This window comes from Nuphar pumila, chromosome 16 (genome assembly GCF_984573655.1).
Source record: "Nuphar pumila chromosome 16, dmNupPumi1.hap1.1, whole genome shotgun sequence".
Classification (NCBI taxonomy): Eukaryota; Viridiplantae; Streptophyta; class Magnoliopsida; order Nymphaeales; family Nymphaeaceae; genus Nuphar; species Nuphar pumila.
This window is the reverse complement of record NC_143264.1, coordinates 70230446-70253517: the sequence shown is the minus strand read 5'-3', so window position 1 is coordinate 70253517 and position 23072 is coordinate 70230446. Positions and strand designations below refer to the sequence as shown.

The 23072-nt window shown below is 40.2% G+C and overlaps 1 protein-coding gene and 1 long non-coding RNA gene across 2 annotated transcripts; one reads left to right on the top strand and one right to left on the bottom strand.

Moving 5' to 3' along the window:
- Nucleotides 1-683: 683 nt before the first annotated feature.
- LOC149813467 (uncharacterized) lies at nt 684-3724 on the bottom strand. Its single transcript, XM_089990756.1, has 3 exons — nt 3576-3724; nt 2391-2583; nt 684-2182 (listed from the first exon to the last, which is right to left on the bottom strand). The coding sequence occupies exons 1-3, from the start codon at nt 3593-3595 to the stop codon at nt 1829-1831; spliced, it is 567 nt and encodes a 188-aa protein (XP_089846882.1). The 5' UTR covers nt 3596-3724; the 3' UTR covers nt 684-1828.
- Nucleotides 3725-15767: 12043 nt separating this feature from the next.
- Nucleotides 15768-16309, top strand: LOC149813466 (uncharacterized). Its single transcript, XR_016428240.1, has 3 exons — nt 15768-15956; nt 16102-16155; nt 16255-16309. It is a non-coding gene; the product is annotated as an uncharacterized LOC149813466 (long non-coding RNA).
- Nucleotides 16310-23072: the final 6763 nt, after the last annotated feature.

Below are 23072 nucleotides of genomic sequence, written 5' to 3'. Positions count from 1 at the left end.
AAGTTGGTGATTGTCGGTAAACATTAATCAACTTCAGCTATTACGCCTGATGTTTGGATATTGTAAATCTAGAACCCAAACCAAAAATTACTTGGTTTCTGATTGTCATTGACACGATTGGACTTGGACCAAATTTGGATCAAGCTCGTATTTGTTGGATGCTTGATCTGATATGGCTACAATCATCCCGGTGTTGAAGCTGCACTTTCTTCTACATTTCCCTCGTGTTCTCATTAAATGCATCAAACGTTATATGGAATTAAAGACGAGATATAGTAGTTGAAAGTTGAAACCTAGGTGACCTGTAGTACTGTATTTGAGGTGATGAATGGGGCATGTGAGATGTCTACCTGCCATAGTATTCGAGGGGTGTGGTGATCAAATATGCCTACTGTCAGCCATAGAAAAAAGATAAAGCGGCAACACCTAGTTCATACGAGTCATGGATGCTGACCTGATGTAGTATATGAGGCGTGTAATGAAAGAGGCACACGTGAGATTAATGGCTTAGTATCTACTGTTAGGTTAATTATGAGAAATACCAGGTTTTTCATGGAATCGTCAAGCTGGGGAAAATCTCCTGTCGAGGTTCAGAACCAGGGAATGCAGGATGTTGCAACACAGCATTATATTCAGTTCTCCATAAACTTAAGGATCCCAGGCCTTATAGTCAGGGAACAAAGTAAATTGAAGTGGAAAGGGATTCTTTTTTCATAGAATGGTATGCATGTAATCTTCATGTTCATCTACCCTTTTCAAGGTCTTTCCCATGCATTGGAAATGCTACAAGCTCAATCCAAGTTTCGTATCACGATGAAGATTGCTATCAAAACTCAATGCACACCAAAAGGGTTACAGTTTCTCCTGTAAAACTTTCCATTATTTTGTTATCAACTGGTGATGAAACTCTTCTCCAGATTTCAGCAAGGGGTGCACCCCTTGATCCCAGGGAGGCACGGGCTTCTGCTTACGCAAGGGGGGATAACGCCTGTGGGAATTGAACTCTGACGGCCTGCAGAGGCCCGTTCCAACTATGCTAAACCCTTTGAGTTTAGTGGAAAGTTAATGTGGATTTGAAATCACGTGCAGTCCGTAGAGCATCGTATCATGGTTAGCACAACTTAATGGGAGAGATGAGCATAATGATCTACAAGGGCACACATTTATGGTCCTGTTCGGAGGGTAACCAATGAGATTCAACTGTTCAAGTATCTGTTGGCATTAAACCTCGCACATCTGCACAGGCTCCACTGCAGCAAACAGGGGATGGCTATGTTTGTGGAAAGTGACCCGATTACAACCCCCCTTCTTCCGGCGGTAATACTTGAGGCCACTGACGTGGGTGGATGAGGTCATGGATGCTTTCTGTGAAGTTTGAACTAAATCCGTTGTGTAAAAGATCACTTTCCCCGCATTAATCAATGGCTGTGGTTTACCTTTTCTGCTTTGGACGAGACCATTTATCTAAATTTCGATGACTATCAGAGAAGAACATAGGCCAGCAGGGACGACTGGCCCTCCGGGGTCCCAACCAGAACGGGCCTACCACTAAACATAGGCCTGGAGTCCAGGACACGATTCAAAAGACATGCAGCAACAAAGCTCAATGCATCCGTTGAGCAAACACATGCCAATGTCATCTCTAGTTTCTAGACCTCACAACTTGTTCACCCTGGTAAACCACTTTTAGTTGCAGACTTTGGGGAGAGGATCAGGAACAACGAGACTTGGAAGGTAGTCTAACCCTCAAACTTTGTCACTCCACCAGGGTCCAGGGTCCACCAGCGATATCACCTCTCTCTCTCTCTCTCTCAATAAGAATAGTATCTTAGCGAATAAAGGGATACCTTGAAGTATAGTAATCTCTAACATGGGACACACCATCTCTAGCTAATATACCTTCAATATCCCCCATTATCCTGGCCAACCATATCTCCAAGCTCCTCTGTATCTCCTTCAGATTGTTCTTGATCACATCCAATGAACGCTTCGTATTCATCTTTGCCACCCCTGAGAATTCCTCGCTCAGTCGGTGTGATGACAACTCTGCCTGTATTGCACTCAATTTCTGCCCTGTTTCCACCGCACGCTGCTGCAGACGAAATGTTTCAAGCAGGAACTCTGTTTGCCTATGCGTTATGTATTCAGAGCTTATGGTTTGTTCGCATGGATCGTTCGCTTGCTGAAATGTGGAAAAGAGTTTCATCGTCAGTTGATAACAAAATAATGGAAAGTTTTACAGCAGAAACTATGACCCTGTTGTTTTGGTGTAGTAGATTGAGTTTCGATAGCACTCATCATGATTCTAAACTTGGATTGAGCTTGTAGCATTTCCAATGCATGGGAAAGGCCTTAAAAAGGGAAGAGAAATATGAAGATTACAGACATACCATTCTTCTGCACAGGTCATCAATCTTCCCAGCCAGAGTTTGGTATCTCTTGGCTTGCTTCCTCATCAGCGTGGGAACCTTAGCAAGTTCTCCTTTTCCAATCCGCTCCAGATTCACTAATTCCTGCTCCAGAAATTTCATCTTTGAAGAAACCCCCATAGATTCAGCATCAACTTTCCAAGGTGATTCCCTTCTGGACAACAGGAAAGAGTCCTTTTCACATGCTAATAATGAAGAATGATGGAAACAATCATGACATTCAAGTTTAATCAAGATTCAGGTTAAACCAGTGTAGATACTCACACATTTTGTGGTCCAATAACAGCGGCAAGATACAAATGAAGGTTTTATCATAAGGCATGACAAAATGATCTAGTCTTCATCAAAACTCAAAATATACAGCCATAGGGAAGCATAAAATTAGCGGTTATATAATAGAACAACGAGGACATTAATCATTTTCTCTGTCTGATTGAATGATAAGTTAGTATTCCAAAAATATTATCACGAGAAAAACTAAACAAATAAATATTAGGCATTTCTCGGCCTTTTTTTTTTCAATCAACATTAAACATGATTCAATGAATGAATGTTTGATTTTAGTTAGAATTTTAGGGGTTTTGATTTTTTGTCTACGAATGATGTTTGTTATGATTTAGGGTTGTTTTATTTTTTTAATAAAAATATTTAGTTATGGTTTAGCCTTTTAGGTTTTTTGTATTTTTTTTTCAATTAGCATCAGGCATGACATAAACGTTTAATTAGGTATTTCTATGTTTTTTTTATTAACATTAAACATGATTCCATGAATGCATGCTCAATTTTGATTAGACTTTTAGGTTTTTTTTGATAGACAAGCTGGGGTTAGGCAGACCCCCACCAGTTACACAACATACCATTGGGTTTTGAACTTGCAACGTCCCAACACATGGTGATGTGGACTAACAGCTCTTACCAAACAAGAGCCCCCTTTGGTAATTTTAGTTTTTTTTAAATTAGCATATCTATAAATAATGTTTGTTAGGATTTAAGGTTTTAATTTCGTTTTTTACTGTGCATGTGCATCTATGCCCACCCTAGTTTAGATTCCTTGCTCGACCCCTGAAAGTGAAGTTAATACCCTAGGATTTGAGATTACAGGACCACTACCATCAATATCACTAAAGCAACGTTGATCAACTTTACCTTGCCACAAGATGTTTCATGTGATGGAGTGCATCAATGGACTCTGGCTGATCATCCTGCAACAGAGGATACCAATGAGAAAAAGAGGATCTGGAGAGAAATTAGTTTGGAATAAATGATGGGGAATATGAGAACAGTAAACAAGTTTTAAATCCTTGGAGCAACATTTCCTTGGCTACTTCACTGCAGTTCAAGTCATTTCGATACTATGGTGACAAATATAACAATAAAACAGTAGTCTGCACAACAATTTTCTTATTTTGTTCTGATTCAGCACAGAAATTTGTCATCCAGCGAATCCATCTTCAAAATCAACAAGGTGGGTCGGTTTCCATGTCTCGGGTGTGATGGAGGCCTGGAGGGTGGGAGGTTTCCATCTTCAAAATGTTCTATAGGGAGGGTATAGCGTATCAAGAAATGTGCATCACTATAAAGTGCAAATCAGGGCTAAGAGTAGGGATTGCTAAGAGAAGGCTGACCGACTAACAACTAGAGCAAGAAGCATCATGCAAAGTCTTCGCAGAGAAAAAGAAGCATAACAAAGAAGAAGGGAGAGGAAGCTTTTTGAAAAGAAAATGTTAGAGTAAGGTCGCCTTGAGCTGGAGAGAGCTTTTCTATATTTTTCTTCTTATCATGGTGAGGCTAAAAGCTAAGACCAAAGGTGAGAGCCCAAAACCAAGATCTTTCTCTGCGAGAGTGACTTGATTTGGGCATGTGATGGTAGATGAGATGATGATATGTGCGACTTTGGGTTGGTGGCCTTTTTGTCGTGTGTAGTAGTCGGTGCAAAAGTTGACTTGTTTATTGCCTCTTATGTAGCCTACTCGAACATTTTGTCAAACTATGTAACATTATTGTGAAAAATGGGTGCCCGAATGATGATCTATGTTTTTTCATTTGTTTGTTGGTATGAACTTACCAAAACTCCATGAAAAAATGAAAGCATTTATGCGTTATGGATGGTGATATTTCGGGTGCCCAAAATATGCATGGATGCAAACATGTGATGCTTTTTGCATATAACCACTTTGGATCAACATTCTGCAGGAACTGCTTGTGCTTTAAATTTTTTTTGTATTAAAGCTCCAATTTTCCGGTGAATAGTAGTGCCTCAGCTGTGCAAAGCACTCTGTGTTTGGCAACTTGTGCGACACAGATCTCTCAATCCATGCATAATCTGGAGCTAAGATTTGGTCCACGTGTAGTTTGAAGTGTGTAGCTGAGTTTGGACCAGGGTATTGCAGGAGATATTTGTATTTATTATGTATTTTAGCTATGTCAAAGTCTTATTCAGCAATAATGTGTACTATGTATTTTCAGTTTGTTGTCAAGTTTGTAAAGTGTTTGATCTTTTGTATTTTTGTATTTCAGTCAATTGTTAATTTTCATCAGTTTGTAATTACTTAGAGGCAACCAGTTTAGTGCTCAAGTGCCTAGTCTTATTACTCAGGGACATTGTTTGATCTTTGAGACCATTATCCAAGGAGTTTATTGATGGTGGAACTTGGGGTGTAGGTTGAAAGAAGGGAAACATGTTTGCATGCTATCATTTGATTTGGGCCCAAATACACGTTCTCAGAGCAACTATTACTTTATGTACAAGGCTCTGTCAGAGAGAGAGAGAGAGAGAGAGAGAGAGAGAGAGAGAGAGAACTTTTGAAGTGATGCCAGTATCATCATGTTCAAACATGGGACACCTGCTTTGGATGGAAACAAAGTCCGACAGGAAGGGATTGGACCTTGTTTACAGTAGGAAAAGCAAAACAAAAAGAAGAAAAATAGGGGTTGGCACCAAAATGATCAGAACAAGAGCTTTTAAAACAAGTGGATAATACATGGAAAATGCAGCAAAAAACACCTAGGGAGCCCAAGAAGGCATCTGGAAATGTATGCCAATCATTCTGAAAACAACAATTACAATGTTGCATCTAATTTAGGACATGACCGATGTCAAATACTGAAGGGATGACAAAGTCCCTTAGCACCTATCTCAAATTTACAACATGCCATCAACATTGCATCTAATATAGGAAATTATTTTGCTACGACCTAACAACTTCAGCTTGAAACTAATTGAGCAAGCATCGTACTATTATCTCGGGCAACATAGAAACAAAAATTTTGCTAATCCTTAAAGCTAAAGCAATATGTTATGCAATTGCCTTAATATACGAAAGAACGAGTCACCAATGAACAACATAAAATAAATCATGTTTTGAGCTCAGGTCAGGTAACTTGGCTCGGTTCGGCTCGAATCAAAATGGAGTTTAGTCGGAGCCGTACCGGTTCATTGGCTCCAACCATCTTCGACCCCCCGTTTCGCGGAGACGTGTCTAGCCATCACGTGAAGTTTGATTACTTCGGACACGTTTCACGTGATGCAGATGTACCGATACCAGGAAGCTTGTACAGCCAACTTTTGTCTTTTAACTATCCAGTTGTGACAAATCAACACAAAATCTTTACATCACACCAATCCCTTCTACTGATGAAGAGTTACACGAGTCGTGTTAACAATTCGGGACCCACTAGTCTAGACTCCCTTAATCAAGGGAGGACTAGGAATTCAATTGTTTAAGAACCCAAAAAAAGCAAAAAGGAATTGAATTGTTCAAGAACTCGAAAGAGTAAGAAAAACCAAAACTCATCATCAAATCTAAAGCAGAAGTCTAGAACCTAAAGAATCATACGAAGGATTACATGAAAAACAAGAAAGAGCAAGGAGGAAGAGGCACACCTGCTGCCATGATCTATCCATCAAAGCTTTAGATGCCGAAGAAGCCGTCCATAAGACTTCCGAAGGGTCGGACCCGCTGCCTCTCCCCGGAAAATCAACTCCCGGCGAATAGAACGGAAACTCCCCACCAAATGCATTCGCCGAAAAACCCGACTCCTGTACTATCTTCTCTTTGCTCTGTGGAGCCCCTGCACCTGGCGAATAAACTGGGAATTCTGTCGTGGTTTCGGCTGAACTTGACGTTGGAAACACTGACTCCGGCAGAATTCTCCTTTCTATCGATGAATTTCCGACCACGGACTCATCTAAACCACCCGACGTTCTCGGAAACGAGGCCTTGAGTTCCCTGGTGGTTCCCCTGTTTCTTACAGCAAGGCTCTCGGAATCCGGTGGAACACTGAGCTCTTCGTCTGCAACGATTCCGATCTCCGGCCAACGGTGTTCATTCGGAACCCAAAATTTGCTCCGAGTGTTCTTACTCGGATCCGTTACTGCAGACTCTAGGCCTCCGGAAACCCGAACTCTGTCGTTTTGAGGGAGATCGATTGCAGTCTCTGCACAAACTAAATCAGTGAAACCCAAAGATGCCACCTGAATTCTTCGTTCCTTCTGGAGAAGCTCGATCGAGGGCACATTGGTGGAAGCTTCACAAACACCGATCTTTTCGTTCCAGAAGGGATTCCTTGCTCCTCTTACTCCTGCTCCATAGATTCTCAGGTTCTCCACCGGAAATTGCCCTGTTTTCGGCGGATTCCCTTCTAAAGGCCTAATACTTCCGATGTTTTGGAAATCTGGCACGTAATCGCCGTATGCTCGCGCATTTTCTTGTAGAATCGCCTCTTCTTTCATGAAATTTAGCGTTGTCCGTTGATCGAGTTCTTCTAAAATCCTACTCTTTCCGGTGCCGGAGAGGTCTCCGGCCAATTGTCTTATCTCACCATCTCCTGCCGTTATTCTGTTTTCTTCCCTTAAATTCTGCATCCTCCACGAATCCACGCTTTTTGAATGCTTAAACTTCTCCGATTTCACAAAATCTGCTCCTCTTTCACCTATTTCTGCATTATCTGATGGAGTTCCACTTCCTTTATCCAAACTCCGTATCTTCGACGCGTCAAAATCCTCCAAAACCTTGACATTCTGCGCAATCCACAGATCTCCGGTATAATCTCTCCAAAATCCCTCGCCTGGAACCCTTCCCGCCTTTTTCTTCGCATTCCCGTCCTTCCACTCACCCGCTCCGCCTTCCAAGACACTGCCGTCCGCGTCCCTCGCGAAATCCACCTCACTGCTCCCCACTTCTGCACCGAGACCATCTCCTTGCAGCGCCTTGCTGGAGAAGAAGCTAATGAACTCCTCCTTCTCCTCGATCTCCCTCTGCAACCTCTCCCCGAAGAGCTGCAGCTCCGAGACCCTCTCCCGGAGCGCGGCGATCTCCTCGGCGGCGTCGTCGATCTCCCGGCGGAGCCGCCTCTCCTCCTGGAGCCAGCCGATGCGGTGAGTGGCGAAGATCTCCACCACCTTGGCGTTGGCCTTAGCGTCCTCCGCCAGCTGGGCCTTCATCTGCTGGAGTCTCTCCTCCGCCTGGTACAACTTCACGGCGAGCCCCCGGTTCTGCGACTTCAGGGACGACACGAACGGCAGCTGAGCCCTCGGCAGCAGCCCTATGAACACCGCGAAACTCAGTCCCAAGTAAGAAGAGAGACGGGCGCTCCATTCTCCTCCTCCTCCTTCCTCTCTTCCTCCTCCTGCTCCTTCCTCTTCTCCTCCTCCTCCTCCTCCTTTAGGGTTTAGGGTTTCTGCTATCTTCTTCATCCTGAGCTGCTGCTGCTGCTTCTTCTTCCTCCTTTGCTGTAATGGCGGTCGGTGAGCCTCTGTCTTTCGGATATACGCTGCAAGTTTACCGAACTAACCTTTGACATCTACTGCTATCTCGAAATAGCCCCCACTTTTGAGGGGAGTTGATTGTGTTGTGGGTCGTGGAGTACTACTCCCCGAATTAGTCTTTTATCCAATCCATTTTCACTCTTACGGTCCTTTGAAAACGGATTGGGTCACGTATTACTTGAACTGGTCTTGCATTCGATCCGTTTATAGCCCGATAACCGTTGATAGGGATAAGATGGTCATTTACAATTCGCTAATCGGATCCATAACCTCAGATCCTCAGCGTCTTTGGCTTCCCCTATACTTTAACATTATCAAGTAGGAACAGACCTGACAGGAATAATCATTTCGAAATTTATAGGGACAGGAGATGGCATTTTGAAAACCAACTTTAAAAGAGAAAGACGTTAGTGTTTAATGCAGAACGGGGAAGAACGCTGTTAACGCTACAACCAAACGGGGGACGTACGAAGCAGAGAGAGAGGAGTGGCAGATCTTTTAACCAAGCGGCCGAAGAAAATGACGAAAAAGTCTATTTCACTTGTACTGTGTGCGTGCTGAAAGTGAAAGAGGGTCGTGAACGGAGATTTTGGTAATTGAGCCCTCTTGACGAGGGTGTTTGTGACCAGGAGAGAGAGAAGGGTAAAGGACGAACATCACGAACACAAAGAAAGATTTTTAATTTTTTTACCTTTTTAGAAGCTTTTTGTTCAAGCTCGCTTTCCCCCTTTTCACCGACTCCAGGGGGTTGTGGATATTATATTATATATCTATATAATATTTAAGCATCTTTAATCAAGCGCTCAGAAAGACATGATGAGGGTGGGGTACGCATTCGACGTGACGAGAGGGGACGTTTTTTTGCACAATTTCCGAGGCGTTTGGCGAGAGAGAGAGAGAGGACGACAGTAGCGATGATGGGAAATCGAAAGAGACGAGTGTTTGATTTGTCGCTTTGTGCATCACATTTCTTAAAACCGTCTCCCCAGTCCCCCTCTCTCTCTCTCTCTCCAGTCTGCACCGGAACCACTGGAGTACGAGTGACATCGGCCTAAGCTGAAACGTGTTTAGCTGGAACCTACGTCGAGAATTTCCAAGTTCTGATCGCGTTTGGGAGAAGGCTTCACCAAACTGAACCGGACTCCCTGTTCTAATCCTTTACCTTTTGTTTTTTTTGTCTCTGAAATGGAGAGCGGATCAAGTGATCTGCCAAAAGTGTCCTCACCGTCCACAACGCACACAAGGACCTTGGTCCTTGTGTGACGAAGCAATGGACGGTGAAGATGTGATTTGAAACATCTGATACGATTGGAAATGTATGATTAACTCCCGCGTCTAGAGCTTTGCTTCTAATGGTGGACTGAATGTCGATCTTTGATTGGGTTTGCTCTTTCCCCGTAGACGGAAAGGGCAGGATCCCCCGTGACATGAACCTCCCGTTGTACGGAGACAAGGAGCTTCTTCGATCAACAACCGGTCCACCATGATGAGACGATTTTGTCGTTTTGACCTTTTCAATCCCAACGGTCCGGATCTACGGTGGAGAGGGCAACCAGTGGATGGATTTGGGTCGGACATTCAAACGCTAACCCAAACCAACCGGATAACATGCGAGATACAAACACCTACCTCTCTAGTAAGGGTGTCAACGGGTCAGGTTTGGTTCGGACCCAGGTGGAACCAGACCTGTTCCTGATTTTCAAGTATGGTATCGGGTCTGAATTCGGGTCTAATCGGACCCACCAAAATAGAATCTATACCCGGACCCAATAAGAACTACATGAACCAGACCCAGTAAAATAAATTTTTTTATCAGTTTTACATTGAATCGTAACCTGGGTTGCGCCCGGGTCTGGTATAAAATTTTACAAACTATACCCGGATGTTCGGATCCAGACCCGGGTCTTAATCGGATCTTATTTATCACATATCCGGATCCTGTAGGATTTGGTATGAGTCGGGTCTGTCTAAACCCCACCCGTTGACACCCCTATTCTAGCACAAGAATCCGAGCTTCAATCCAAATAGGAGAGATCCAATTGGGCCTGGATTCAGTAACGGCTACATCCGATATATATGTTGGCAGAATGTCGAGGCCATTGTTTGCTTGCTCGGCTGGCCCAACTCCAAAGCCTTGAGTGCATTCTTACTGCTCCATCCTTATGCTGGCAATTAAGGATGTAAATGGGTCAGATTCGGCTCAGATGTGAGGTTTATTGAATCCAAATTAATTGCATCCTGGCTGTGATTGTTGATCGGATGCACTTTTCTTTATTGAATCTGATTAAACGGATTCAGATTCAGTCTGTTACCCACCCAAATAAGAGGTGTTGACACTTCACATTCCTACTCATAATGATCTTCGTTGCATCAAAATCTAGGTGCATGGTGATCCAGACCAGGATTTGGATCCACTGCAATCAGGATTAGTTAGCTTATACACTGTGTAACAACCGCACAATTTCTGTACCTTTTACAATAAATAAACAAGATTTTTTTTTTTATAATTAACGAGGTGTTCACTCTGATAGTTATGGATAATATAAGAAATCCATTTGCTAGATCCAACTCAGAAGGAAAATTTGAAAAGATTTGGGTATACGAACAAGTTATTTCATATGGATCCAAACGGATCCACCTGATGAAAACCACATCTCTTGGTGGTCTTAAGTAGGCAGACCTAATGCCTCTTCTTTATTCTTCGATGAGCGGACCACATCGAACAACGTTCTTCGTTGACGGCAGTGTCGTTGTCCCGTGGCATTCGCATGGCATGGGACCCGCACTAAATATCATTAACGAATGCCCACATACCTATTTCTTTCACCACACACTCACACTTTAAGGTGGGATTTTGTACTAGATGCTTATAAATTTTTAATGTTAAAAGATACTTTTAGCACATTTATTTTACATTAAAATAGGTTATATTCCAGATTTTTTTTTGAATAAATTATATTGCCTCACTTTCATAATTAAATTTACAAACAAATTATATTTTATTTCATGAACAATCTTATACCTGACATGCATTGATCAATTATATTTAAAATGTTTTGCATGCCAATTTATAGTTTAATACCTACCTATAATAGTTTACCTAAAATTATAGTTTGCATGTATTATTTCATATTCACATACGTAAAAATTATGGTTCACATGTATTGTTTCATGTTCGCATACAATAGTTTACATAAAATTATGGTTCACATGCATTATTTTATATTTTTATGCAATAGTTTACTTAAAATTATTGTTCGCATGTATTGTTTCATGCTCTCATGCAACAATTTACGTAAAATTATGGTTCAAATGTATTATTTTGTGATTGCATACAATAGTTACGTAAAAGTATAATTCACATGTGATAAATGCTTAGCTCCTCCATAAGACTAGGGTTCGTGAAAGCCTACAGACCATGTTTGTACGAAATAACGTAAAGCTTATAAAGTATGATGTGTCCGCATGAGAAAAACATGGCACAATAAGGAGCCAAGGTACAAAGAACCTCCGAGGTGCAATTTGAGCATCATGTTCTGTATAGCATGTGATGTATGCTAAAAAGCATGAATTTAATTATATCATAATTGAGATCTATCTTCATAGGCGAAGTGCTCATAAAAGCTAAAAACAATGAAGCAATTTTGAATGATAAATGAAACATGCATACACACTCACTAAAAGGGATCAGCCTTCATAGGGAAAGTACTCATAAGAGCAAAGAGATCTGCTTTCAGAGATAAAGTGCTTATAACTATCAAAGCAATTCTGAATGAGTGGATACATATAATTGTATTATAAAATTTTTGGCTACCCGAAAAGAGTACACTGGCTGTTGAGCCCTAACATGCCTATAAGAGGTATATGAAATGATAGGTTATTGTAATAAAGAAAAAATCATATTACCCATTTAGAACTATGCTTATCTTGAAGAAGGTAAGTTGTACCACTCCAATTGACATCATTGTTAATGAAACATACTCTTCAAGTGACAATAACTCTACCTCCCTAGTCATCAAAGGTAGAAGATAAGGACTACCGCAAATTCGTCCTAGGTTTATACTTCCCACAACTTATGTAGAAAGAAAGGATGCATCTTTACCAAAATATGCCCGGGAGAATTCTTTTTCAGTCATTATACTGTCATCATATGGCTTTTTGTATCAGACTAATTTGCGGGTTACTAAACAGATAAAATAATAAACCCCCATGTGGTTTCGGAGTTACCCCTGTGAGTACTTGCAACATAATTAAATATCGAAACAAAGACTTTTATATTATGAAAATATGCCTTAATAATGCAACATAATCTTGGCTTGTGTATTATTAATGCATGAGCTTTTAGCTGAATAATTTGATGAATATTTGTTGATGAACTGTAACATCTAACTTGGGTAATCATTCGTTAACTGTAATTATGCTATGGATTGAGTTACTATTTCTTTACCTGAAATTGGTATAACTACTTACCGGATTGTCACAGCTCTAAACCTTTAAAGGGGTTTTCAGGTGAGTGATTGTAGACAGTGGATGACCAGCTTGGAAGATTTTGTTTTGAATTGACTCTGAGTTTTTTTTTTTTATCATGAACTCTGACATAAATACAAAATTTTTGGCTTTTTTGAACTTTCAGTGTTTCGTAAATAATTCTCACCTGTGACTGATCAAAGTTTGTTTAACCCCAAGATTGAGAACATCGTTTTTCACTGTTTAAAGGTTAAAAAAAATCAAAATTTTAGTAAATTTTTTGGTTAAAAATTTCGGAGCGTCACACATTGTCTCTTATGAATAAATGGTTGAAATACTCTTGCATTCTAATGCAGCCATAGGGAACAGTGGTTCCACATGAGCTTAATCAACCGTAGGGTTGTCTATGAGAAATATATGGTGGGACCTATATAATACATGCAAATATGTGTTCTCTTGTCAAAATATGTTCATACCTCTTGAGGAAGCACTTTCCCTCCAAAGTGGTTTTTTCAAAGAAAAACGACTTTCTTTTTGTTGCTCTTTATAAATATGAAAGTAAATTTCTCATGTGATTCCACTTCTCATGTTTGATTAGTTTGAAGAAAGAAATCTCATTTAATATGAGATTTATTTCTTTTTTGTTTGGTAAGTTAGCACTGAAACAACCCAGAGAGGGCTAATGGAGCTCACTTTACCTGATTTTAGGCTACCTTCCTTTTTCCGACGAGGCTTGGATTTTCCAGTGAGCTAAGATGCTTCCGCCTTCACCCTCCCTCTTTCGTGCTCGTCTTCTTCGTGTAGGAGAGAGAAGAAGATGAGGGAGACAAACATTGGGGGAACTCCACCTCACTTTTGCCCCAAATCTCATGTTTGGTTGAGCATGAGATTTGGGTCCATGTGAGAATGACTCATTCAAACTAAAGTGAGTCTAGTATGATCTAACCAAACGTGTCCTAAGCAATATGAACTTTTTATACTGGATCATTTATACATGATTCATCAGCTAATGCATTGGTGCACTGAGATAGCTTCATGTGCTACTCCAAAGTTTGTCCATCTTTGTTTTGTCCTTGCAAGATCTAATGCTGTCAGTCATTCATCATCTGCCAATGAATAACTCACGAGAGATTCCCCACAAAACTCCCAAGTGTCATGGTTCAGCTGTTTGGCAAAAATCAGTCCATTTTTCGTTTGATTGGCCTGCGGTGAGCTGCCAAGATTTGACTGGTCAGGATGCTTGTGTCATGTTGGTACTAAGGCTGGAAAATGAGACGAGCTGCTCATGGGTCAGCTTGTGGGTTCGTTAAAAACTCCTTCTAACTCGTGAAATATGCTCGGCATGCCTAACACAAACATTAATGGGTGCTCAGCTGGGCTCAGCTCAGCTCATATATTTTCGTTAACTAGCAAGTAGATGGTTAAAGTGATTGGTTTGAAAGTCGTAAGTTTAGAGTTGAAATCCTATTGCATACGGTTCTTAAATGATGTGATTTATTTTGTTGAACCAATTTCAACTTGCTCACTAAGTTTAGAGTACAAATTCTATTGCTGTCAATTTTGAAAAATGTACTTAAAAAGCGCCATCGCAAGCTTGGCATGGTTAATTGGGGGCTCACCATCAGCTCAAGCTTGGTCAGCTCACCACAAGAATGAGCTGAGCTTGAACCAGTGGCGGAGCCAGGGGTGGGCGGTCGCCCACCCTAACATTTGAAACCGAGTCGACCCGTGACTCAGAAAACTGAGTTGACTCAGGACTTGAGAAACCGAGTCGACTCGAGACCCGGGCTATCGATAAGTCTAGAGCCTGCGTTTTAAAGACGCAAAGGGCGAGGGGTAAAACCCTCGCCACTTTCCCTCTCCTCTGTGCTCTGCCCCTCCGTTCCGGCGTTCCCCATCTGTCATCGACAACCCCATTCGCTGGCTCTCCTCCCCTGTGCTCTGCAGCCACCGGCGACTGTGCCGCCGACCTTCCTTCAGTGAACCCACGATGCCGGTGCCCCCTCCGAGCTTCTCCCTCTCTGCTGCAAGCTCAGGCGACGCGAGCCACCGGTGTCGCAGCCGAACCTTCCTCCTCCGTCATATTCCTTTTGTGCCGGCGACCATCGCTAGCCGTCGGCCGTCGCACTGCCGCAGGTAACCTTCCTACCCCCATCGCTAGCCGTCGGCTTCGCTCCCCCCTGCCTGTGTAGTCATACACTTCAATTTCTCGTTTCATTTCTTCCCGTTACGTTACCTAATTGGTTACTTCAGTCAATTTGTGGTTCAAACTGCCGCTCAAAGATGGGGCATTTCCCATTTGATATAGGAACTTCTGTGGGCGTACCCACAGAACATGGTTTTGAGCTCGATGAAATCCACATATTTGTGATTGCGTGGATGGAGTTTTGTCTAATCTGCCTGTGATCATTAGCAGCATTGAAGCTTGTTTGATGCAGATCTAATTGGTTTGTGAAATTGGTTAACTTTGTAAATAACCGGTGAAATGAGAAATTGGTTCCCAATGTGGTGCATGTGCCTTCAAAGGGATCATCTTGAACGATCTGTTTATGTAAAGAAGCTTTTATTTTATATGTTTTTCGAGATCCTATATTTTGCAATTTCTAATTCCTTGACAAGTTGTATTGTGTCAAAGCTGAAATGATTTTAACTTGTTCAGAAGTTACCATTTCTCAATGACCAAGATTTTTTTTGTCTTTGATTTTATACAATTGAGATTAGAAGAGCCTTGTTTGTTTGCAGGGGAGTTGGTTCATTGAGTTTGAAGGCTTCAAGGGAGGTTTCTGTATTGACCCAAGAAGTTGCAGTTTCTGAACCCAAAAGCGCCAAGGACCATGATGGGTTGGATCTGTTTGAGGAGATGAAGCATAGGTTTCTAACCTTCAAAAACCAGCAATTTTTGTAAGTGGTAGTGAGAAAAAGTTCAGGAGAGTTTCAAGAGATCTTTGGTTTATCAGTCAACTTCCACCCACATGTGCATATTTGGACAGAAAAAACTTGGACCATTTTGGAAACCTTGCCGAAGCCCAAGCTCCGAAGGTGATGATACATTCTAATTTTAAGCACTGGCCATGTTTTCCATCGCACTAATAATCAATCATTCTCGATGGGTGTTTTTATTCATTTTATCACCTGAACAATGTTGGGGATTCGTTTTGAGATGACAAGGTTGGATGCAGTTTATGGTAATTGCATGTGCGGACTCCAGAGTCTGTCCTTCCAAGATCTTAGGAATTTAGCCTGGTGAAGCATTTACCATCCGAAATGTTGCCAATTTGGTCCCCCCATTTGAGGTACTCTGTTTGCTTGGTGGTTATAGGATTCTGACAGATATTCATTCTTTTCTTCTAAATTGCAATACTTTATACCTAAGGCATCAGTTTATGAATAGATATTCTCATATATTGAATTTTTATTGAATATTCTGGTTTTCTGCAGAGCGGGCCATCTGAAACTAACGCAGCCCTTGAATTTGCTGTGAATACTCTCGAGGTAAGGACCTTTTGTTCTTCTTCCGCTATTAATTGCTTATTCTTTTCATCATAGTGACTGCCCTTTTCTTCATGTTTGATGATTTCATTCTAAGTAGAGGTTGGGAACATATTTGTAATTGGTCATAGCCGATGTGGAGGAATTAGGGCCCTCAGCCTAATTCCTTTTAATTAAGTAAACAAGTATTGGCTAGCAAGCTTATGTACCTAATATTTCATTATTTTGTTTCTCTAGTTTTAGGCTCAACCTTATTTACTTTTATGAAAAAAAGTTATTAAAAGTTAAGATGTGTTATGAGTTGGCTAAATGAATTATCATTCATCAAGAACTTGATTTTTTGGACTGACACTGGACTTTGCTTCCACTGCCTCCTCTGATTGCCAACAGGGGGCTTTGCCCCATGCCTTGTTCTTGTTCTTGTTGTCATTTCATTTTACTCGATCCTTTTTTGCAATGAGATTTGACTTATATAACATTGTCATATTTTTTTTCGTTGCGTAGGAATGGATAAGTTTATAACGAAAAGGTCAATCTTTAATAAATCTTCTGTAACTCGAGAAGGAGAACAAAGTCAGAAAATATGCAAAACAGAAAATGATGAATCAGAGTTACCTGCAGACCCTACACTTCGTCCTTCTATTTCTAGTTATCATCCTAATATCCAAGATAATGTTCGTAGAGCATATATGATCCGAGGTCCTTGTCAACCTCGAGATTGTATGTTTAAACTAAACCACCAAAAACGAAGGTTCATTCCAGCTTGGTATGATGAGTATAAGGATTGGTTGGAGTATAGTACAAGTAAGCATAAAGCATATTGTTTGTAGTGTTATCTTTTCAGGCCAAAAAGCACAGAGAAGATTAGTGTAGAGGCATTCGTATCTGAAGGATTTGATAACTGGAAAGACAAGAAGAGGTTTGATAAACATGTTGGAAGCTCTGGCAGTTTTCACAATTCAGCACGAATGAAGTGTCAAAATTTGATGCAACAAAAACAACATATTGATTCTATACTTTATCAACAAAGTGTTTGACAAAAAGATGAATATAGACTTCGCCTTTGAGCAACTGTTAATGCAATCAAATACTTGTTAAGTCAAAGATTGGCATTTCGAGGGCATGATGAAGCTGAAGAATCTCTTAATAGAGAAAATTTTATTGAGTTGTTAAAGATATTTGCAAAGATCAATGATGACATAAATAAAGTTGTATTGAAAAGTGCTCCAGAAAATAACAAATTGATATCTCCTGATATACAAAAGGGTATTGTCAAGGCTGCTTCTATACAAACCACAAATGCTATTATCATGGAACTTGGAGATACCTTTTTTTCTATTTTACTTGATGATTCTCGTGATGTATCAACTAAAGAACAAATGGCTATTGTTTTACGGTTTGTTAATGAAAAAGGTCGAGTGGTTGAGCGATTTCTTACTCTTGTGCATGTTCTTGAAACAAGTTCTCTGTCACTCAAACAAGCAGTTGAAGAAGCATTCTGTAAGAATAAATTAAGCATATCAAGTTTGCGTGGACATGGTTATGATGGAGCAAGTAATATGAGAGGGGAGTTTAATGGATTGAAAAGTCTTATATTACATGAAAATGCATCTGCATATTATATTCATTGTTTTGCACATCAACTTCAATTGGCATTAGTTGGTGTTGCTAAAAAAAATTCATTGCTTGATGTGTTTTTCAATATATTAGGCAGGTTGTCAACTTTTTTCTCCACTTCATTCAAGAGATCTGAGCTTATTCGAGAAGCAGAATTTATGCGAATTGCCGAAGCATTTGCATTGGGTGAACTTGAAACAGGACGAGGATTAAATCAAGAAATAAGTTCCAAACGACCTGGTGATACTCGGTGGGGTTCTCATTATGATGCTTTGGTTAATTTACTCAGTATGTATTCTTCTGTTATTCAAGTGTTAGATTTCATTGCAGAAGATACATATTCAGGAAAAAGTTCAGATGCAATTATTTTATATCATCAGTTGCAAGATTTTGAATTTGTGTTTTGCTTACATTTGATGTGTAAAGTTTTGGGAATAACTGATGATCTTTCACAAGCACTTCAGCGAAAAGATCAAGACATTGTGAATGCTATGAGTTTAATCACTATATCAAAACAGTGCCTTCAAGGTCTGAGAGACAATGGATGTGACTCTCTCATAAACAAAGTGTTCATATTTTGTAAGAGATTTGATATTCTGATTCCTGATCTAGGGGACTCATATACACCTTAAGGACGACCAAGACATAAGGTTGAAAAGATCACCACATTGCATCATTATCGTATGGATGTGTTTTATGTTATTATTGATTTGCAACTTCAAGAGTTGAATGATCGTTTCACTGAAGCAAATACATAGCTTCTCCTTTCAATGGCATGCTTGAGTCCAAATAATTCTTTTTCTGCTTTTGATAAAGATAAGTTGATTCGTCTTGCTGAGCTTTACCCTAAGGATTTTTCTAAAGTAAACATAATTAGACTGGAAAATCAATTGGATATATATATTGCAGACATGCGAAACAGTGATCAGTTTTCAAGTTTAAAATCTTTAGCAGAGCTAGCAGAGATGATGGTAGCAACTCAAAAGCACATTGTATTTTCTCACGTGTATCTATTGATTAAGTTAGCATTAACTTTGCCAGTTGCAACAACAAGTGTTGAAAGAGCATTTTTATCTATGAACAATATCAAAAGTCGTCTACATAATAGAATGGGAGATGAATGGATCAATGATGCTTTGGTTACTTACATAGAGAAGGAGACATTTGATACCATCAGTGATGATGCAATTATGAATTGTTTTCAAAATATGAAAAATAGAAGATGCCAATTATAAAATTTTCACGAATTTAGTTGTTTGTATTTCTTAAGTGAATAATTTTTATTTTAGTTTAAAAGTACAATTTAAGGTTTTATCTTATTATATTCATAAATTTAGTTGTTTGTGTTTGTAACAATTGTTATTTTAATTCAAAGGCTTATTTAAGTTTTATCTCTCCACGAATGACTGTTCCTCTAGCGAAATTTTTTTGGCTCCGCCACTGGTCCGAATAAATGAATCGTCCTTCAAGACCATAGCATTGTCCCCAAGACCCGAAGTCTGCCCACCCAAGGAAAAACTTCTGGCTCCGCCACTGGCTTGAACACCGGTTTTTGGTTCGTTCAACTCTTTTTGGTACCAAGTCTCCCTTTGATTACTGTTTCCCATGGATGAGAGCAATCTTTTTAGACATGAATAGGCACAACAATGAGATTAGTAATGTTAAGTTGGTCAACCCAACTTGCAGAGTCCTTGTGGGCATATCAATAGGGATTGATTCACAACCTCCATCCCCGGTCCAAACAGGGTGAGGCCGGGTGGGGCGACGCAAGGCGAGGATCGGAACGGGAACTGGGCGGGGCGGGGGAAAGCATAAGTTCATCCCTGCACAGGTTTTGATTTTAACCTCCATCACCGCCTCCATCCCCGTTTCATGTCTTTCATCCCAGGTTGAAACTGGGTGAGGCAGGACCTCATTTTTCCCTGTCTACTGCCATCCCTAATTATGAAATTTATTAGGCCATATTTAGAGGTTGAAACTGGGTGAGGCAGGACCTCATTTTTCCTTGATCTACTGCCATCCCTAATTATGAAATTTATTGGCCATATTTAGTGATACTAGTAATATATACTAGATGTACTTGCATCCACAATTACCCGGTCAATAGTAGGATAAAAAGACTATGTCCAAAATCACTGAAGTGGTATCCCATGTGGTAAGCGGGGCCCTGTGTGTCAAGCTGAAGGCCAAGGATCGAATCCTTCTGCACACATAGGGGTCTGCCGAACCCTAGTTTGCCTTTAAAAAAAAAAAAGCGACGATGTCCAAAAGAATCAAACTCTTGAGAACTTTTACTGCAAACCATTTTTAAGGGCTCCACTTTTCAGCTTTAAGTGATGGTGCCATTTAACATGATCAACCCCCTCTTTTGTTGTCAATGAAAAGACACCTCCTATGTCAATCTATGCCACAATGATGTCATACGTGTCAGTGTCGATGTTGGCGTGTCTGTTCATGTCAACAGGGATACAGACAAAATAGCGTGTCCCTGTGACGTAGATGACAACTTTGCAGAAAATGCCGTAATTTTTCTTATATTCTTATTTGAATGGAGGTTTTGTGGAGCATGTATTATGGATGCAAGCAATGTCACAATGTGTTTTCCAATCGAAATGTTTTTTTATTTAAAACATAGTTCAAATTGGTCTGAATTGAATTGGCAAACTTTGGGGTGAACCGAACCAGAAGATGACACGTGTCATAAAATATAAAGAGTTTTAAGCCTTTTTTTTTAAAAAAATATTTAAAAAATAATCCGATTCAGCTCCTTCATATCGATTCTTTTGCCAATACTAAATGAATCAGCGGATTGACGACAATAAGGGAGCCTAAATCTAGGGATGACAGTGTGTGTGTGTGGGTGTGTGTGTGTGTGTGTGTGGGGGGGGGGGGGGGACGACATGAAATTGGGGTAGAGGTTAAAATCAAAACCCATGCGAGGAAGGGGGCGGGGATGGACTCTAGCTTTCCCCCACCCTGCTCCATCCCTGCCTTGCCCCGCCCCGCCTCATCCCCGATCCTTCTTTAGAGATGGCATTCTTTATAGAAGGTAGTGGACCGAGGGGAAACGGGCCCCACCCCACCTCGCTCTGTTTGGACTAGGGATGGAGGACATGAAACGGGGATGGAGGTTAAAATCAAAACCCGTGATAGGATGAAAGGTAGGATTTTGAGACGGGAAGGGGGTGGAGACCTTGTCCCCACCCCCGCCCCGGTCCAGTGTCATCCCTACCTAAATCGGCCGCCCATATTCGACCTCAGCCCAGCTTTTTTTTTTTGTTTTTAATTTGAATCCATAAAGTAAGATCCAAATGTGCATTTAGATCATATTAGAATTTGATGAACTGGATTACCTAGTTCGGAATGGATTCGGATCAGTATTTTAAGTCAGATCCAATTAGGATTCAGATTAAAATCCCATCAAATTGCATGTATTTCACATGAGAAGACCCTATTTTTAAGCATTTTTTATCGGATCCAAGACTGTCAAGGTGGCTTTAGCTTGCATTCAAGGTAAAATTTATGTCAGTATAAAAGCTACTCAAGGAAGTGAAACCAAAAACAATGTCACGAAACTGTTCTCAGATCCAATGTGAAATCCTTTCATGTTTTTTTAGCACCATAACAAGTTAGGTGGTGGAACTTGGAAGATATGTTGAACTTTACAAAATAATGATGCAACAACACAAATGACTTATTCAATTATATCGTGCTCATTTTTTTTGTCTAAAAGGAAGTTGTAAAAGTCTATTCTGACATATTTAAAACAAGTAAGATAGGAAAGACAAATGTCCCCTGATTATTTTGTTGATTCTTTGATGATTTCAAAATATGTGTGAAAAAAAACTCTTAATTAATTAAGTTAGAATTCACAAATGCAATAATTATGTACGTAATATTTGAGACAAGAACAAAATTTATATAATTGTATACGTAATATTTGAGACAAGAATGAAATTTATTGATAGTAACTTATTTTGTTTTTATCAAAGTATTAAAATTGATAAATGTTGAATGTAACAATTAATACATATTCTCTAATAACACTTTAAACATTGTAAAATATGAATAACTTCTTTTGTTAAGCAAATTTTAAAAATTTGTTCAGTAATTGAATTTAGAACCGGAACCCTATTTTTTTTTAAAATCTAAGACTCTTGATTTCTCTATCCTAAAAAATATGAAGAATCTTGATTTTAGTAGTAAGAAAAAAAAATCATTAATTTCTGACCACTTCATATTGGTTTTGAAAGCAAGCTACTTTTATGATGCTAAAAAATGCTTGGTCATACAGAGAGAGTCTCTAAGTGATGTGATAGATATCAAGAAATTTGGTTTGTGGTGGACGTTCCTTCTTGATCGCCTAACAATTGATTTTTTTTTTTGACAGAAATAGCTGGGGTTAGGCGGACCTCTACCGTTTATACAACCATACCATTAGGGTTCGAACTTGCAACGTCCCAACACAACGGGTCTCCGGTTGTCTGGTAGGAGCAGCTAGTGCACGTCACCCTGTGGTGGGCTGTTGTAGGTTCAAATCCCAATGGTATAGTTGTATAACTGGCAGAGGTCTACCTAACCCCAGCTTCTCTTTAGAAAAATAAAAACTTGTCTCCAACTCTCTTTTTTTGTCGGATCCAGTTTGAACCCATTTAGATCCGAAGTTGGATATGGTGGATATTTTTCAAATCTACTATGATCCAGACCATATCCGGCCCCGTTTACTCCCCCCCACTGAAGCTTGAGTTGAGGCACCTTACATTTTAGAGACGTGTGGGATGCCACGTGCGTGCCAACATGCTGCAGGCCACCTTGTCGATGGGTGATATATTAGAAAGTAGGAAGGTTCCTTTCAAGTTTGGTAGGCTGCGAAAGACTTGGAGCCCAAGGAAACCAATTCCCACGTCATAAAAAACGACCTAACGACCTTATTTTTTTTTTAACCAGAATGATGCTTTGGTTAGAAGGATAGAGAAATGAGAAAATATATTAGTTAAAAGAGGTCGGAGTAGGCTTAGGAAGACATGGATGGAGGTGATAGGAAAGGATATGAATGCTTTGAACCTCACCAAAGACATGACATTGGATAGAAATGATTAGAGGAGAAGGATTTATGTGGAAGACCCATAATGATTTTCTTTTTTGGTTCATATGGCCGACCCCAATTATTTTAAGATGAAGGCGTAGTTGTTGTTGTAGAATGAGAAACGCAACTTTTTCCCAGCCTGTTAAATCAGGAAAACGAATTGTGGCCTATATCGGAGGGCCTTTTCCCCTAGTGTCTGCTTTCTCATTTTGTTTGG

Bases quoted from the DNA above. Each gene is read 5' to 3' on its own strand.
- LOC149813467 (XM_089990756.1), bottom strand. From the start codon at position 3,595: ATGAAACATCTTGTGGCAAG. The intron at 2,584-3,575 runs GTAAAGTTGATC...CCTGTTGTCCAG, and splicing joins ATGAAACATCTTGTGGCAAG to AAGGGAATCACCTTGGAAAG. The intron at 2,183-2,390 runs GTATGTCTGTAA...TCCACATTTCAG, and splicing joins ATGACCTGTGCAGAAGAATG to CAAGCGAACGATCCATGCGA.